The following is a 17987-nucleotide window of genomic DNA, read 5'->3' as shown; positions in this document are numbered from 1 at the left end:
ATTTACATCCCTTTTTCCTAATATGACTGCCCCTACCGGATGTCTTAATACTATATGTTACTGTCTAGATATGGTTTACGATTCCTTTATTTTATGTCAGAAATGATGGATGGGGTCCATAATATGTATCATGTTGTGTCCCTCCAAAATGATTTTTTTTACTGATATTCACATGGCAGACAATGAAACAGAAATACATGGATATCACAATACATTAACAATAATACATTTACGTTGAAATCACAAGTGAAATTCATGACAATGTGTACATTCAGAGGACTCTGAGAGGCCATACTTGTGAACACTAGAAAAAGCGCAAGGTCAAGTTCAAGCATCAACCAATCAGACAAGCATCAGAATCATGTAGTAACCAAAAAAGTGTTAAACAAATCCAAATATATTTTATATTTTGGCAGTTACCTGTACAACATTATAGCCTACTTATCATATGTGTTTTATGAACGCCTAACATAGAGTCAAAGCACATAAGAATATTCAAACTACTCTACAATAGCAACAACATGTTAACAGAACACAAATAGCATTCAGGCCATATGAGCTCATGTCAACTGGACATTTAATTCATAAGACAGATTAACCCAGAGGACAGCACTGGATAGAATGGGTGTCAGATATTTTATTGAGTCTTTGCTGAAGAGATTGAAATGACTGGCACTTATTCCACATGCGAGCACAATGATCTGCGAGCTACAAGGATAAATTAGGCACATTTGTAACAGGCTTCAATGAAGGTGAGGCTGAAGCTCTACAGATCCATCATGGGAGCTATGGTTGTCTTTCCCAGGAAGAGGCTCCCCTCTCCCTCCACTCTGCAGTGCAAAGTAAAGGTTTTGCATTAATACAGAGAACAAACAGATGTGCCTTTAGTCCTGACTGGCCTGTCTGGGGAAATACACACTCTACATAGAGCATACATTTATCTCTTTATGAAAATGCAAAAAAATGGAAGAAAACAACATCATATTGTCGAGTTGCACTGGAAAGCCTGCCTTTGTGGGTCATAATATGTTGTCGTGTGTGAGAATTGGTATACCTGACATCACAAATTAGGTTTCCTCTGAGAAATGATTTTCTTTTCTCATGCACAACCATACCTGCCATTTGACTGACATTTTTATTCTGTCTCTCGTCCTGGTCTTGTTATCAGGTGGTGAGGTTCCGTATACCACCCTGGCCACGAGGATGATGATGGGGGTATGGTGGCTCTTCGCTTTGATCGTACTCTCCTCCTACACAGCCAACCTGGCTGCCTTCCTCACCATCAGCCGTATCGAGAACTCCATCCAGTAAGTAACTGACACACACCACCACTCAGGGTGAAGTTTCCCCTCGGTACACATCTAGGATCAGCTTGTGGGGGAAATACTTTACATTTGAATTGGGACTAGACTATTGGTTCCAAGTTAGTGTGGTTTATTCAATCCACTTGCTAGAAAGACAGTGTGTTATGAATTTGCGGTACAGTACATTCATACATATTTGTGAAATTGACATTCAACTGAGGACATTATGTCAAGGCTTTCAGACAGTAAGTGTGTGCATTGTGTCTTCTAGCTAGTTCTCATTGTAGCAACTATTATGGAAGAACATACTGATGCACAAGACAGACACACGTACAGTAGGTTTACCTGTACCCAGACACATACATTTAAGATTAGGGAGGATAATAATTGGTTTATGAGCATGGTTAAACATATAACAATGCTTAAACCACATCAGGAGACCACTTTGGAGGTCTGGAAAAATTTTGAGAAATGTCGATTTTTGATTGTAGTAATCCTTTAATTAAAGTGTGCAGGCACTGAGCACTGTTGTTTGGTTAGCTGTTTCTGTAGCACATGAGATAAAGTTTGCAAAGCAAATGGCTATAGGATTTGTTTTGTTTTGTTTTTTATTTCACCTTTATTTAACCAAGTAAGCTAGTTGAGAACAAGTTCTCATTTACAACTGCGACCTGGCAGTGCGACAAAAACAACAACACAGAGTTACACATAAACAAATGTATAGTCAATTACACAATAGAAAAATCTATGTACAGTGTGTGCAAATGTAGAAGAGTAGGGAGGTAAAGCAATAAATAGGACATAGAGGCAAAATAATTACAATTTAGCATTAACACTGGCGTGATAGATGTGCAGATGATGATGTGCAAGTAGAGATTCTGGGGTGCAAAAGAGCAAGGATAAATAATATGGGGATGAGGTAGTTGGGTGTGTTATTTACAGATTGGCTGTGTACAGGTACAGTGATTGGTAAGCTGCTCTGACAGCTGATGCTTAAAGTTAGAGAGGGAGATATAAGACTCCACCTTCAGTGATTTTTGCAATTCGTTCCAGTCATTGGCAGCAGAGAACTGGAAGGAAAGGCGGCCAAAGGAAGTGTTGGCTTTGGGGATTACCAGTGAAATATACCTGCTGGAGTGCTTGCTACGGGTGGGTGCTGCTATGGTGACCAGTGAGCTGAGGTAAGGCGGGGCTTTACCTAGCATAGACTTATAGATGTGGACCTGGAGCCAGTGGGTTTGGCGACGAATATGTAGTGAGGGCCAGCCAACGAGAGCATACAGGTCGCAGTGGTGGGTAGTATATGGGGCTTTGGTGACAAAATGGTTGGCACTGTGATAGACTACGTCCAGTTTGCTGAGTAGAGTGTTGGAGGCTATTTTGTAAATGACACCACAGAATTTAAGGATCGGTAGGATAGTCAGTTTTACGAGGGTATGTTTGGCAGGATGAGTGAAGGAGGCTTTGTTGCGAAATAGGAAGCCGATTCTAGATTTACTTTTGGATTTGAGATGCTTAATATGAGTCTGGAAGGAGAGTTTACAGTCAAACCAGACACCTAGGTATTTGTAGTTGTCCACATATTCTAAGTCAGAACCATCCAGAGTAGTGATGCTAGTCGGGCGGGAGGGTGCAGGCAGCAATTGGTTGAAGAGCATGCACTAGTTTTACATGCATTTAAGAAGCCTCGGAAGAAGTGTTGTATGGCATTGAAGCTCGTTTGGAGGTTTGTTAGCACAGTGTCCAAAGGGCCAGATGTATACAGAATGGTGTCGTCTGCGAAGAGGTGTATCAGAGAATCACCAGAAGCATCATTGATACAGTCGAAGTCGGAAGTTTACATACACTTAGGTTGGAGTCATTAAAACTCCTTTTTCAACTTTCAATTTCTTGTTAACAAACTATAGTTTTGTCAAGTCGGTTAGGACATCTATTTTTCCAACAATTGTTTACAGACAGATTATTTCACTTATAATTCACTGTATCACAATTCCAGTGAGTCAGGGGTTTACATACACTGAATTGACTGTCTTTAAACAGCTTGGAAAATTACAGAAAATTATATCATGGCTTTAGAAGCTTCTGATAGGCTACTTGACATAATTTGAGTGAATTGGAGGTGTACCTGTGGATGTACTTCAAGGCCTACCTTCAAATTCAGTGCCTCTTTGCTTGACATCATGGGAAAATAAAAATACATCAGCCAAGACCTCAAAAAAATAATTCTGGTTCATCCTTGGGAGCAATTTCCAAAAGGTACCACGTTCATCTGTACAAACAATAGTGCACAAGCATAAACACCATGGGACCATGCAGCCGTCATACCGCTCAGGAAGGAGACGCGTTCTGTCTCCTAGAGATGAACGTAGTTTGGTGCGAAAAGTGCAAATCAATCACGGAACAACAGTAAAGGACCTTGTGAAGATGCTGGAGGAAACAGATACAAAAGTATCTATATCCACAGTAAAAACCAGTCCTATATCGAAATAACCTGAAAGGCCGCTCAGCAAGGAAGAAGCCACTGCTCCAAAACTGCCATAAAAAAAGACAGACTATGGTTTTCAACTGCACATGGGGACAAAGATCGTACTTTTTGGAGAAATGTCCTCTGGTCTGATGAAACAAAAATAGAACCGTTTGGCCATAATGACCATCGCTATGTTTGGAGGAAAAAGGGGGATGCTTGCAAGCCAAAGAACACCATCCCAACCGTGAAGCACTAGGGTGGCAGCATCATGTTTTGGGGGTGCTTTGCTGTATGAGGGACTGGTGCACTTCACAAAATAGATGACATCACGAGGTAGGAAAAGGATCTGGATATATTGAAGCAACATCTCAAGACAGTCAGGAAGTTAAAGCTTGATTGCAAATGAGTCTTACAAATGGACAATGACTTCCAAAGTTGTGGAAAAATGGCTTAAGGACAACAAAGTCAAGCTATTGGAGTGGCCATCACAAAGCCCTGACCTCAATCCTATAGAAAAGGAAGTCTACAAACTTGACTCAGTTACACCAGCTCTGTCATGAGGAATGGGCCAAAATTCACCCAACTTATTGTGGGAAGCTTGTGGAAAGCTACCTGAAATGTTTGACCCAAGTTTAACAGTTTAAAGGCAATGCTACAAAATACTTATTGAGCATATGTAAACTTCTGACCCACTGGGAATATGATGAAAGGAATAAAAGCTGAAATAAATCATTCTCTCTACGATTATTCGAACATTTTACATTCTTAAAATATAGTGGCGATCCTAACTGACCTAAAACAGGGCAATTTTACTTGGATTAAATGTCAGGAATTGTGAAAAACTGAGTTTAAATGTATTTGGCTAATGTGTATGTAAACTACAGACTAAAACTGTATATACAGAGAAAAGAGACAGAATTGAGAATTGAACCTTGTGGCACCCCCATAGAGACTGCCAGAGGTCCGGACAACAGGCCCTCTGATTTGACACACTGAACTCTATCTGGAAGTAGTTGGTGAACCAGGCGAGGTAGTCATTTGAGAAGCCAAGGCTATTGCGTCTGCCGATAAGAATGCGGTGATTGACAGAGTCGAAAGCCTTGGCCAGGTCGATGAAGATGGCTGCACAGTACTGTCTTTTATCGATGGCGGTTATGATATCGTTTAGGACCTTGAGCATGGCTAAGGTGCACCCATGACCAGCTCGGAAACCAGATTGCATAGTGGAGGTACTGTGGGTTTCGAAATGGTCGGTTATCTGTTTGTTCACTTGGCTTTCGAAGATTTTAGAAAGGCAGGGCAGGATGGTCCATAACAGTTTGGGTCTAGAGTGGCACCCCCTTTGAAGAGGGGGATGGGCAGCTTTCCAATCTTTTGGGATCTCAGACGATACGAAAGACGGGTTGAACATGCTAGTAATAGGGGTTGCAACCATTTCAGCTGCTAATTTTAGAAAGAGAGGGTCCAGATTGTCTAGCCCAGCTGATTTGTAGGGATCCAGATTTTGCAGCTCTTTCAGAACATCAGCTATCTGGATTTGGGTGAAGGAGAAGCGGTGGGGGCTTGGGCATGTTGCTGCAGGGATTGCTGAGATGTTGAAGGCCAGCCGTAGAAAAATGCTTATTGAAATTATCGATAATCGTAGATTTATCGGTGGTGACAGTGTGTCCTATCCTCAGTGTAGTGAGTAGCTGGGAGGAGGTGCTCTTTTTCTCCAAGGAATTTACTGTGTCCGAAAACTTTTTGGAATTAGTGCTACAGGATGCAAATTTCTGTTTGAAAAAGCTAGCCTTAGCTTTCTTAACTGACTGAGTATATTGGTTCCTGACTTCCCTGAAAAGTTGCCTATCGCGGGACTATTCAATGCTAATGCAGAACACCACAGGGTGTTTTTGTGCTGGTCAAGGGCAGTCAAGTCTGGAGTGAATCAAGGGTTCTTAGTTCTACATTTTTTGAATGGGGCATGCTTATTTAAGACGGTGAGGAAAGCACTTTTAAAGAGCAACCAGGCATCCTCTACTGACGTGATGAGGTCAATATCCTTCCAGGATACCCGGGCCATTTCGATTAGAAAGGTCTGCTCACTGAAGTGACCAACTTGCCCTCTAAATACAGCTCTGCTGTCTTCATCCAGGATCTCAGTGATCATTGCCTCATTGCCTGTATCCGCTACGGAGCCGCAGTCAAACGACCACCCCTCATCACTGTCAAACGCTCCTAAAACACTTCTGTGAGCAGGCCTTTCTAATCGACCTGGCCCGGGTATCCTGGAAGGACATTGACCTCATCCCGTCAGTTGAGGATGCCTGGTCATTCTTTAAAAGTAACTTCCTCACCATGTTAGATAAGCATGCTCCGTTCAAAAATGCAGAACTAAGAACAGATATAGCCCTTGGTTCACTCCAGACCTGACTGCCCTCGACCAGCACAAAGATATCCTGTGGCGGACTGCAATAGCATCGAATAGTCCCCGCGATATGCAACTGTTCAGGGAAGTCAGGAACCAATACACGCAGTCAGTCAGGAAAGCTAAGGCCAGCTTCTTCAGGCAGAAGTTTGCATCCTGTAGCTCCAACTCCAAAAGTTCTGGGACACTGTGAAGTCCATGGAGAACAAGAGCACCTCCTCCCAGCTGCCCACTGCACTGAGGCTAGGTAACACGGTCACCACCGATAAATCCATGATTATCGAAAACTTCAACAAGCATTTCTCAACAGCTGGCCATGCCTTCCGCCTGGCTACTCCAACCCCACCCCCCGCAGCTACTCGCCCAAGCCTCTCCAGGTTCTCCTTTACCCAAATCCAGATCGCAAATGTTCTGAAAGAGCTGCAAAACCTGGACCCGTACAAATCAGCTGGGCTTGACAATCTGGACCCTCTATTTCTGAAACTATCCGCCGCCATTGTCGCAACCCCTATTACCAGCCTGTTCAACCTCTCTTTCATATCGTCTGAGATCCCCAAGGATTGAAAGCTGCCGCAGTCATCCCCCTCTTCAAAGGGGAGGACACCCTGGACCCAAACTGTTACAGACCTATATCCATCCTGCCCTGCCTATCTAAGGTCTTCGAAAGCCAAGTCAACAAACAGGTCACTGACCATCTCGAATCCCACCGTACCTTCTCCGCTGTGCAATCTGGTTTCCGAGCCGGTCACGGGTGCACCTCAGCCACGCTCAAGGTACTAAACGATATCATAACCGCCATCGATAAAAGACAGTACTGTGCAGCCGTCTTCATCGACCTTGCCAAGGCTTTCGACTCTGTCAATCACCATATTCTTATCGGCAGACTCAGTAGCCTCGGTTTTTCGGATGACTGCCTTGCCTGGTTCACCAATTACTTTGCAGACAGAGTTCAGTGTGTCAAATCGGAGGGCATGCTGTCCGGTCCTCTGGCAGTCTCTATGGGGGTGCCACAGGGTTCAATCCTCGGGCCAACTCTTTTCTCTGTATATATCAATGATGTTGCTCTTGCTGCGGGCGATTCCCTGATCCACCTCTACGCAGACGACACCATTCTATATACTTCCGGCCCATCCTTGGACACTGTGCTATCTAACCTCCAAACGAGCTTCAATGCCATACAACACTCCTTCCGTGGCCTCCAACTGCTCTTAAATGCTAGTAAAACCAAATGCATGCTTTTCAACCATTCGCTGCCTGCACCCGCACGCCTGACCAGCATCACCACCCTGGATGGTTCCGACCTTGAATATGTGGACATCTATAAGTACCTAGGTGTCTGGCTAGACTGTAAACTCTCCTTCCAGACTCATATCAAACATCTCCAATCGAAAATCAAATCAAGAGTCTGCTTTCTATTCCGCAACAAAGCCTCCTTCACTCACGCCGCCAAACTTACCCTAGTAAAACTGACTATCCTACCGATCCTCGACTTCGGCGATGTCATCTACAAAATTGCTTCCAACACTCTACTCAGCAAACTGGATGCAGTTTATCACAGTGCCATCCGTTTTGTCACTAAAGCACCTTATACCACCCACCACTGCGACTTGTATGCTCTAGTCGGCTGGCCCTCGCTACATATTCGTCGCCAGACCCACTGGCTCCAGGTCATCTACAAGTCCATGCTAGGTAAAGCTCCGCCTTATCTCAGTTCACTGGTCACGATGGCAACACCCATCCGTAGCACGCGCTCCAGCAGGTGTATCTCACTGATCATCCCTAAAGCCAACACCTCATTTGGCCGCCTTTCGTTCCAGTTCTCTGCTGCCTGTGACTGGAACGAATTGCAAAAATCGCTGAAGTTGGAGACTTTTATCTCCCTCACAAACTTCAAACATCTGCTATCTGAGCAGCTAACCGATCGCTGCAGCTGTACATAGTCTATCGGTAAATAGCCCACCCATTTTTACCTACCTCATCCCCATACTGTTTTTATTTATTTACTTTTCTGCTCTTTTGCACACCAATATCTCTACCTGTACATGACCATCTGATCATTTATCACTCCAGTGTTAATCTGCAAAATTGTAATTATTCGCCTACCTCCTCATGCCTTTTGCACACAATGTATATAGACTCTTTTTTTTTCTTTTTTTTCTCTACTGTGTTATTGACTTGTTAATTGTTTACTCCATGTGTAACTCTGTGTTGTCTGTTCACACTGCTATGCTTTATCTTGGCCAGGTCGCAGTTGCAAATGAGAACTTGTTCTCAACTAGCCTACCTGGTTAAATAAAGGTGAAATAAATAAATAAAAAAAATTTTAGGACAGCTGTTTTTTAGTCAAGACATTTGTGTTTTTTTTTAACTTAATATGTACTTTGTACTGTATGTGTGTCTATAGTTTTGTTTAATGTTGTGTTAGTGTATGCAAGTTGTTTTGTCTGAAACTTTGTTCCCCCTGCTGCTATTGGACCAGGTCTCTCTAAAAAAGAGATGTTATCTGAATGAGAAAAACCTGTATAAATAAAGGTTAAATAAAAGAAAAAATTAAGTTACACTGGTGGGCCCCGGTGGCATACGTTTATAAAACCAAATGCTTACCTTAACTTGGAAGAGTTCCAGTGTTTGATAACCATAACCATCTAACAAACATAGCATCCCTCTCTGTTTGAGCCAGTTGTTTGAGTAGGCTAAACTAGCTAGCTGCATTCGCTAGCTAAGTAAGTGAAAGTGAAAAAAATATATAGCTAACTCTCTCACTTTCTCTTGCTTCTCCTTCCTTTTTGAAAAGATTATTTGTTAAAAACTGTTCAACTATTGTCTTTCTCTCTCTTTGAGTCAACTACTCACCACATTTTATGCACTGCAGTTCTAACTAGCTGTAGCTTATGCTTTCAGTACTAGATTAATTTTCTGATACTTTGATTTGGTGGACAACATGTCAGTTCATGCTACAAGAGCTCTCATAGGTTGGAGGACGTCCTCCGGAAGTTGTCAAAATTACTGTGTAAGTCTATGGAAGGGATGAGAACCATGAGCCTTCTAGGTTTTTTATTGAAGCCAGATGTCCTCCAGCTTTTCATCCTCCAGCTACACCATGGTGCTACCACAGATAGTATAGTTGTGGCTACTGTAGACCATTGCAAAACAGTGTTTTGATCAATTATTTGGTGACGTGAATATACAGTATATCGTTTTTATCGAGAACTGATATCTTTTTAACATTTTCACTGTTTTTATGAAATTTACTGAGGAGGATGGTCCCCACCCTTCCTGCTGTGAGGAGCCTCCATTGCCTCACGCTGCAGTTGACGGAGTGTGCATAAATGAATCCACATGGGAATATACATTCGTAGCACTGCTCTCTCTGCTCACTGCTCTCTCTGCTTATTGCTCTCTCTGCTCACTGCTCACTGCTCTCTGCTCACTGCTCTCTCTCGCACTCTCTGCTCACTGCTCTCTCTGCTCACTGCTCTCTCTGCTCACTGCTCTCTCTGCTCACTGCTCTCTCTCGCACTCTCTGTATCAATCAGGCAGTCTGCTGTTTCTGGACAGATGGAGTGTCTGTCTGGGAAGAAGCCACATGGGCACATCCCCTCTCTAGGGGCCAGTGAGGGCCCTCTGTTTTTAATTTCCTGTGTGGCACAAATCAGATCTATCATCCTGCGGGTGACGTCACTCTCCCGGGCACAACGGGTAACTGGTTTACGAGGACTCCACGGTGGACTCTATGGTGTTTTAGGAGGATGTGCACTGTGCCCACGCTGAAGGAGGACTAGAGCAGATCTGAGGGAGTGTGTGTGAGTTGTGGCAGGTAGAGGGGCCCAGAGTCAACAGTTAGGGAACTTTCTTCAACACCACGTCAATGTCTTCAACACCACATCCCACACCACGTCGATTGAAATTGCATGTCTTTACTAAGCCTTGTCTCTGTTTATCATCTCGTCGTCATCATTTGTTTGCTCCCCTCACGGTGCCACGCCTAAATCCCCACCGCTCATTTGGCAAATCAGATTCCGGATTGCCTAGCAGTAAGAAGTTAATTGTGCTTTAGCGAGAATATCTCATCTCCCTGCTCCATCTTGCTGAAGAAGGTTAGGGAAATAAAGCGAGAGAAAGAGAGAAGGAGAGTGAGTGGGAACGCCCCCCCTTTCCCTTTTTTGTTTTGTTTTTGCATGAGATGTCATTAATGAGTCCTTCTCAAATTGCTCCGTTCTACTTCTATGCAGCTAATTATGATTTCCATACATTTCAATGTATTATCTTTAATGTGTAGACTCTGGGATCATTACTGCAATAATTAGAGCCTAAACTTTACACCCAGGGGCCTGTTGTTTTAAAGAGGAGGGATGTGCTACCTCAGACAGGAAACCCTCAAGATTTATGGAATGTGAATTGAGATGGGAGGGGGAAAAGGGAAACAAACTCTGATCTTGTAATTAGATGGTCTGTAATCTGATAAAAGTTTGATTACCATTCTTGCAGCGAGTTTGGAAAGTGGATCTCTTGGATCTCTCCCCTCTTCAGTCCTTATACACATTTGAATCGGTTTCTACCTACAGATAAGGAGGGAGTCATATAGATAGCATTTTAATAGTGGTCTGCTACCATGTCATTGAGCCAGTAAAGCTGAATGGCTTGACACAGTGACAAGAAAAAGAGACCGAGTTTTTGTATTAATACTCCAAGGTTGAGTTTTGTGGAGGATTGTTTTTGTTAGATAGTGTTGCGAATCCTTTAGGGGGAGATTGGAGGAGAGTGGAGCTGAAGCAGCAGAGCTGGTAGGAACAGAATGTGTGAACAGTGAAAAGATAGGAGTCAGCAGACATTGTGGGCGGATTGATGGAAGAGGAGAGATGGAGGACTGAGGATTGGGGTCAGAAAAAAGAAAGAGAGGAGAGGAGAGGGCACCCGTTTAGAGCGAGAGGACATGGAGTGGAAGGATGAGTATAAGGATGGAGGGGTGGATTGACGGAGGGTGTGTGTGTTTGCGTATGTGTGTGTGCGCGCGTGTGTGTGTTGGGGAATTGGGCAAACACCTGCTTTGTCAGGGACAACATTAGACATTTAAAGGGCTGTCATTGTGTCTTTGAGTGTCATGAAAAGCGCTACACAAATTCCAATGTATTCTTAGTAAACACCAATAAACCTACAGTGGACACATCACACATGGTGGCTTCACAAGGTGAGGGACATGTTTGAGAGAGGGGTGTATTCATTAGTGCACGCTGTAGCAAAACGTGTTGCAATGGAAAGCATTTTGCAATTAAATGTGTGTAACAAACATGTCCCGGCTCATCCCTCTCTGTTTCTCCCCTTTTTCTTTTCTGTTTGATTTCTACACCCCTGCTGAACAGCTATTTAGTTGTTTTGGCCCTTTTCAAAAGTGGTGCACTACATAGGGTATAGGTTGCCATTTGGGACACAAGCATAGTCTACCTTAGTCTACGACTCCTCCACCCACCCCACCATCACTCTCCCTATATCCCCATGTGCCCACACATTATTTAAGGAGAATTTCCCCCTTCAAAGAGAATGCAAATGATAGACACGGGCACGCCGAAACGTGGAAGAGGGAAGTGGGAAGATTAAGGGCAAGGATTAATTGACAGCAATAAAAGATTAACATTTGGCAGCCAGGTTCATTAAAACCTCAAAGAGGGTTGAAAGTAGCTGCAGAGAGCAGGGGGGAGTAGTGCGGGGGGGGTGACAGTATGCTGATGTAACGATATTCAATTAATGAATTCTCCGGTAAACTCGTCGTGTGATTGTACTTAGAATAATTGAAACGGAAGGGCATAACACGATGGAGTTCTCTTTCTACGGACTAAATCTGTCCGTAAACAGAAGTGTATCAATACTGACGGCGATGGAATTGTTGTTCTCCTAGTCACATCGGCAGCTTGTGTTAAAGCAATTTGACAAACAAACAGTAATTAGTCCCAGGAATGGTTTTCTATTACAGTTATAAATGGTGAGTGTTTGAAAACTTATCAAACCGTAGCATTGTAATTAAAATACCTTCATTTCCCTGGAGGTGGTGATGGTATGAGAGTGATTTTATTTCAGTCCTCTATTATTCCCCTTTTAGTTGAACTACATGGAGCTTCTTGCCAGTTGATTGGCTGGCTTACCCTTAACTATATTCATGTTATTAACTCAGCGCTGACAGAACAACTCTTTGTTTAACTAGTGTGTGTGTGTGTGTGTGTGTGTGTGTGTGTGTGTGTGTGTGTGTGTGTGTGTGTGTGTCAAATCAAAATCAAATCAAATCAAATCAAATTTTATTTGTCACATACACATGGTTAGCAGATGTTAATGCGAGTGTAGCGAAATGCTTGTGTGTGTGTGTGTGTGTGTGTGTGTGTGTACTTTTCTGTGTGTGTGTGCGTGTGTGTGTGTGTGCATGCGTGTGTCCCTCTATGCGTACTGTAGGTGAATGGGTTTGGAGTGTGATTATTTGCACGTGTATCTAACTATCATTCCACATCATCGTCATGTTGTGTCTTTGTACATGTGTACATGTACATGTGTCTTTCCCCTAACCTCCCCCTACTGTCTTTGTCTATAGGTCTCTCCAGGACCTGTCCAAGCAGACAGAGTTGCCCTACGGGACGGTGTTGGACTCGGCTGTGTACGAGCAGGTGCGCAGTAAGGCCATGAACCCCTTTGAAAGGGACCCCATGTACTCCCAGATGTGGCGTATGATCAACCGCACCGGAGGGGCTGACAACAACGTGGAGGAGTCCAAGGAGGGCATCCGCAAGGTAGGTGGCCATACTACACTAAATGAAACACCCCCATTATCATGCAATAGTGGGCGAGTCCAAGGAGGGCATCCTCAGACTTCACATAGCCAATGCCATTTCGCAGATGCTTTTATCCAAAACAACGTACATTACAGTGAGCTCATACATTTTAGTATGTGTGAACCTGGGGGAATCTGGCTAACTAATGCAGTATATGAACCCATGACCCTGGCATTGCAGGCACCATGCTCTTACCAACTGAGGCTCACAAGATCATGTGTGTTCTAACATTATTATTTTCTCAATTGCTAAAACACTAAAACCCAATTGGCTGAACAAAGTTCTCAGTTGCCTGGACTCATTTAGCTAATTATGCAGTCTGTTGTCCATACCTTAAACCATTTCACATGATAAAACACAATTTGCAGATCTCACTTAGACTTTTCAGCAAAACTCTAAACACATTCTCATTCTCAAAACACATTCTGCACTCTAATGCACATGTCATCCATACTGGTAAACACAAGTGGCAACAATCAAATACAAATAGAGAACATATGTCATTGATTGAACACAACCACTCAAAATTGATTTAACGTGTTTCAAATGATGCGACACAACCAATATAAGCCAGTTCAGAGAGCAAACAGGTTGTTGAAGGTGGGAAGGAGAAAGTCTGAGAATGGATACTGTAGTACAGTGCATTGTAGGCTGTATACTGTACAATGGACAAATTGTATGGCCTGAACATTGTGCTTTCCATTTATTAACAGTACTGACTTCTCAATAGATTTTGACTGGTTGCAGGTTCATATCAACAAAGAACAAGAATTATAGTATCACAGAGACAAAGGACAAGTTTGTGAGATGCAGGGTACAGTACTGTAAAAATAGGGGTACAAGGAGGAAGAACAAAAAACTAAATTGCAAAGAGCAAAGCAGAGTAGTAATTTCTGATCAATTTTGAGCTACTATGATAGAACATGTTTTCGTTCATCAAAAGACAATGACGGAAAAATAGATTAGATTAAAAGATTAAAAATGTACTTCTCCCTGAGAATTGTATGTTTTGAACAATGTGTTTTCTATTTTTCGGTGTATTGTTTACTGACTGCTTGAGAGTGTATATCATTTTGATCACTTTGTTTATTATTTGAGAGCCGTGTTTGATTTTGAACACAGGTAAAACTGTTTTGAGGTGAATGTTTCATTTTGCAAGAGGAGTCAGAGGTTATGTAAATAGTGCTTGAAGATGAGGTTTTGTGTTTAATGTTTTCAGGAAATGGAGCAAGGTATCAGAAATGGTGTTTTAGCAATTGAGAAAAACTGTAATATGCGGTGTTCTAGACCTCTTACTAGTCATGAATGTTTCATAGGGTTTCATATACCGCACCTCTGGCTGGGTGACACGTGTGGTGTGTTTTACATGTGTTCCTTATTGTCAGTAGTTTGTTAAGCATTCATTTCTAAACAACAACTATAGACTGAAAACTAGCATGTGAGTCACAGAGAGAGTGAGAGGGAGGGAGAGAGAAAGACAGAGAGAGAGAGAGAGAGAGAGAGAGAGAGAGAGAGAGAGAGAGAGAGAGAAGGCTGTACTCTAGCTCTCTAAATGTTTCTTGTGAGATACATGTATGCATGGTTTAGTGCTCATTCCCCTAGATATTTACTTACTACCATAAGTGCCTAGTACTGGTACGTAAATGCATCATTTGTAAGCCTCAACACACGTACAGTATATCCTCCCTGATGTTTTAATTCCTGAATTAGAGCTGACATAGGCTTTGTGTCCCAAATGGTACCCTATTCCCTATTTAATGCACTACTTTTGATGGGCCATGGTCTAAAGTAGTACACTATACAGTATGGGGAGTAGGGTGCCATTTGGACATACACGTGGTAACAGCAATTAAAGCAATGGTAAATGAGTGAAGTATGACTTCAAGTCTTCATCTCCTTGCCTTGAGGATTATTAGGGCTGAATATCTCATTAGTGGGTTTGGTTTCATGAATTAGTCAGCATTATTTTGAGGTGATCAGCACTCCCAGGTGCTCAGATAAATATTGCATGACAGGGGTGTCACCCCCAGAGTAGCAGACAAGTACAACAACTGTGAAGCTTAATGCAGGCCACCACACCCACTGCACTCTCTCTACCTGCCTCCCCTTTTCTCCCTTATTCCCCCACCCTCCCCCTCACTGGGCTGTAGGCTCAACGTCTCCCTCTAGTGGGATACTGGTGTCCCTGACTCTCTCCCTTGCAATGACAAGTTTCTCTCTCCTAACCTAGAATTGTTTTTTTCCCCTTTCTTTAAAAAAAATAAATATATATTTACATTTTGAAGCAGTATCTCTGAAAAGCAGTATCTTTTGTCTGAAGGGCCAGTGACTCCGGCAGCCATACCTTCCCGCCATAACACAGCCATAATACCCGGCAGCCATACCTTGTATTTTATGCCTCTCTCTCCTGCTCCATGTTTTGTTGGCCGGGTGTTGACAGTTGTATATTCCACACACTGTCAATACACCCCTCCGAATCACAGTCCCAGGCAGTATGGATTTTGTCCCCCACACTTTTCAGATTGCAATCATTGTAGCAGAATAATATGATCTGTCAGAGCCCCTGCGTTTCTTTTATCAGGAACATATAGCATAACCCTGAAGGACAATGTTAGGGGCACCAATCGCTGCCACTTCAGTCAAAGCTCAGAACGATCAATACTTTTTTAGGTTCCCCTCAAGCAGCATACCACCCTGCATCCAGCTGCTGGCTTACCTCAAGCTAAGCAGCGTTGGTCCTGGTCAGTCCCTAGATGGGAGAACAGATGCTGCTGGAAGTGGTGTTGCAGGGTATGTAGGGGACACTCTTTCCTCTTAAGATAATGTCCCAGGGCAGTGCATGGGGACATTGGCCAGCATATGGTGCTATCTTTCAGATGGGATGTTAATTGTGGTTATTTAAAATCCCATGGCACTTATCACAAGAGTAGGGGTGTTAACACGGTTATCCTGGTTAAATTCCCAACCTGACCCCATTCTATCATGGCCATCTAATCATCTCCTTCATTCTCACCTCTTCACCAATCATGCCAGCTGATGTGTAGTGAGCGTTCTGGCACAAAATGGTTGGCGTGCATCACCCAAGTGGGTGCCACACATTGGTGGTGGATAAGGTCAGTTTCCCCCTTACTATGTAAAGTGCTTTTTGTAGGTAGAAAGGTGCCATACACGGTGTATTCGGAAAATATTCAGACCCCTTCCCCTTTTCCACATTTTGTTACTTTACAGCCTTATTAAATAAATACCCCATAATGACAAAGCGAAAACTGTTTTTTAGGAATGTTTCCAAATTTCTAAATAAAATTTAAAAAACAGAAATACCTTCTTTACATAAGTATTCAGACCCTTTGCTATGAGAATCAAAATTGAGCTCAGGTGCATCCTGTTTCCATTGAGCACGCTTGAGATGTTTCTACAACTTGATTGGAGTCCACCTGTGGTAAATTCAAATGATTGGACATGATTTGAAAAGACACACACCTGTCAACATATGGTCCCGCAATTGACAATGCATTTCAAAGCAAAAACCAAGCTATGAGGTCGAACGAATTTCCGTAGAACCCCGAGACAGGATTGTGTTGAGCCAGAGATCTGGGGAAGGGTACCAAAAAAATGTCTGCAGCATTGAAAGTCCCCAAGAACACAGTTGCCTCCATCAATCTTAAATGGAAGTTTGGAACCACCAAGACCCTTCCTAGAGCTGGCCGCCCAGCCAAACTGAGCAAACGGGGGAGAAGGGCCTTGGTCAGGTAGATGACCAAGAATCCAATGGTCATTTTGACAGAGCTCCAGAGTTTCTCTGTGGAGATGGGAGAACCTTCCAGAAGGATAACCATCTCTGCAGCCCTCCACCAATCAGGCCTTTATGGTACAGTGACCAGACAGATACCACTCCTCAGTAAAAGGCACATGACAGCCCGCTGGGAGTTTGCCAAAAGGTACCTAAAGGACTCTCAGACCATGAGAAAAAAGATTATCTGGTCTGATGAATCCAAGATTAAACTAATTTAGCCTGAATGCCAAGCGTCACGTCTGGACGAAACCTGGCACCATCCCTATGGTGAAGCATGGTGGTGGCAGCATCATGCTGTGGGGATGTATTTCTGCAGAAGGGACTGGGAGACTAGTCAGGATCAAGGGAAAGATGAATGGAGCAAAGTACATAGAGATCTTTGATGAAAACCTGCTCCAGAGCACTCAGGACCTCAGACTGGGGCAAAGGTTCACATTCCAACAGGACAATGACCCTAAGCACACAGCCAAGACAATGTAGGAGTGGGTTCAGGACAAGTCTCTGAATGTCCTTGAGTGACCCAGCCAGAGCCCAGACTTGAACCTGATCGAAAATCTCTGGAGAGACCTGAAAATACCTGTGCAACGACACTCCCCATCCAATCTGACAGAGCTTGAGAGGATCTGCAGAGGATAATGGAAGAAACTCCCCACATACATGTGTTCCAAGCTTGTAGCATCATACCCAAGAAGACTCGAGGCTGTAATTGCTGCCAAAGGTGCTTCAACAAAGTACTGAGTAAAGGGCCTGAATCCTTGTGTAAATGTGACATTTCAGTTGCTTATTTATTTATACATTTACAACATAAAAATTACAACCTGTTTTTGCTTTGTCATTGTGGGGTATTTAGTGTAATTTGTTAAGGGGGGTAAAAAACAATTTAATACATTTTAGAGTAAGGCTCTTGTCACGCCCTGACCTTAGAGATCCTTTATATTCTCTATTTGGTAGGTCAGGGTGTGACTAGGGTGGGAAATCTATGTTTATATTTCTTTGTTGGCCGAGTATGGTTCCCAATCAGAGGCAGCTGTCTATCGTTGTCTCTGATTGAGGATCATACTTAGGCAGCCCTTTCCCACCTTCTGTTGTGGGATCTTGTCTTTGTTTGTTGCATGGGTTGCACTCCTAAGCTTTTCATTCATTGAGTTGCTTATTGTTTTTTTTGGTGGAACATTTTAATAAAGAAAATGTACGCCTAGCGCGC

At 43.2% G+C, this 17987-nt stretch overlaps 1 protein-coding gene across 3 annotated transcripts in view; it reads left to right on the top strand.

Annotated features, from left to right (window-relative positions):
• LOC112263410 (glutamate receptor ionotropic, delta-2) overlaps window positions 1-17987 on the top strand; it is a 542976-nt gene that overhangs the window by 457228 nt on the left and 67761 nt on the right. For all 3 annotated transcript variants that reach the window (XR_006084700.1, XM_024439586.2, XM_042330707.1), the window contains exons 12-13: window positions 1169-1307; window positions 12753-12948. Coding sequence is in view for 2 of the 3 variants with exons in the window: in XM_024439586.2 (XP_024295354.2) it covers window positions 1169-1307; window positions 12753-12948 (335 nt within the window). In the remaining variant the exon portion in view is untranslated. The remainder of the gene's footprint in view (window positions 1-1168; window positions 1308-12752; window positions 12949-17987) is intronic.

Source organism: Oncorhynchus tshawytscha, linkage group LG12 (genome assembly GCF_018296145.1).
Source record: "Oncorhynchus tshawytscha isolate Ot180627B linkage group LG12, Otsh_v2.0, whole genome shotgun sequence".
In the NCBI taxonomy this organism is placed as follows: domain Eukaryota; kingdom Metazoa; phylum Chordata; class Actinopteri; order Salmoniformes; family Salmonidae; genus Oncorhynchus; species Oncorhynchus tshawytscha.
Note: the sequence above shows the minus strand (reverse complement) of the source record. Positions and strands in the feature narration are given on the sequence as shown.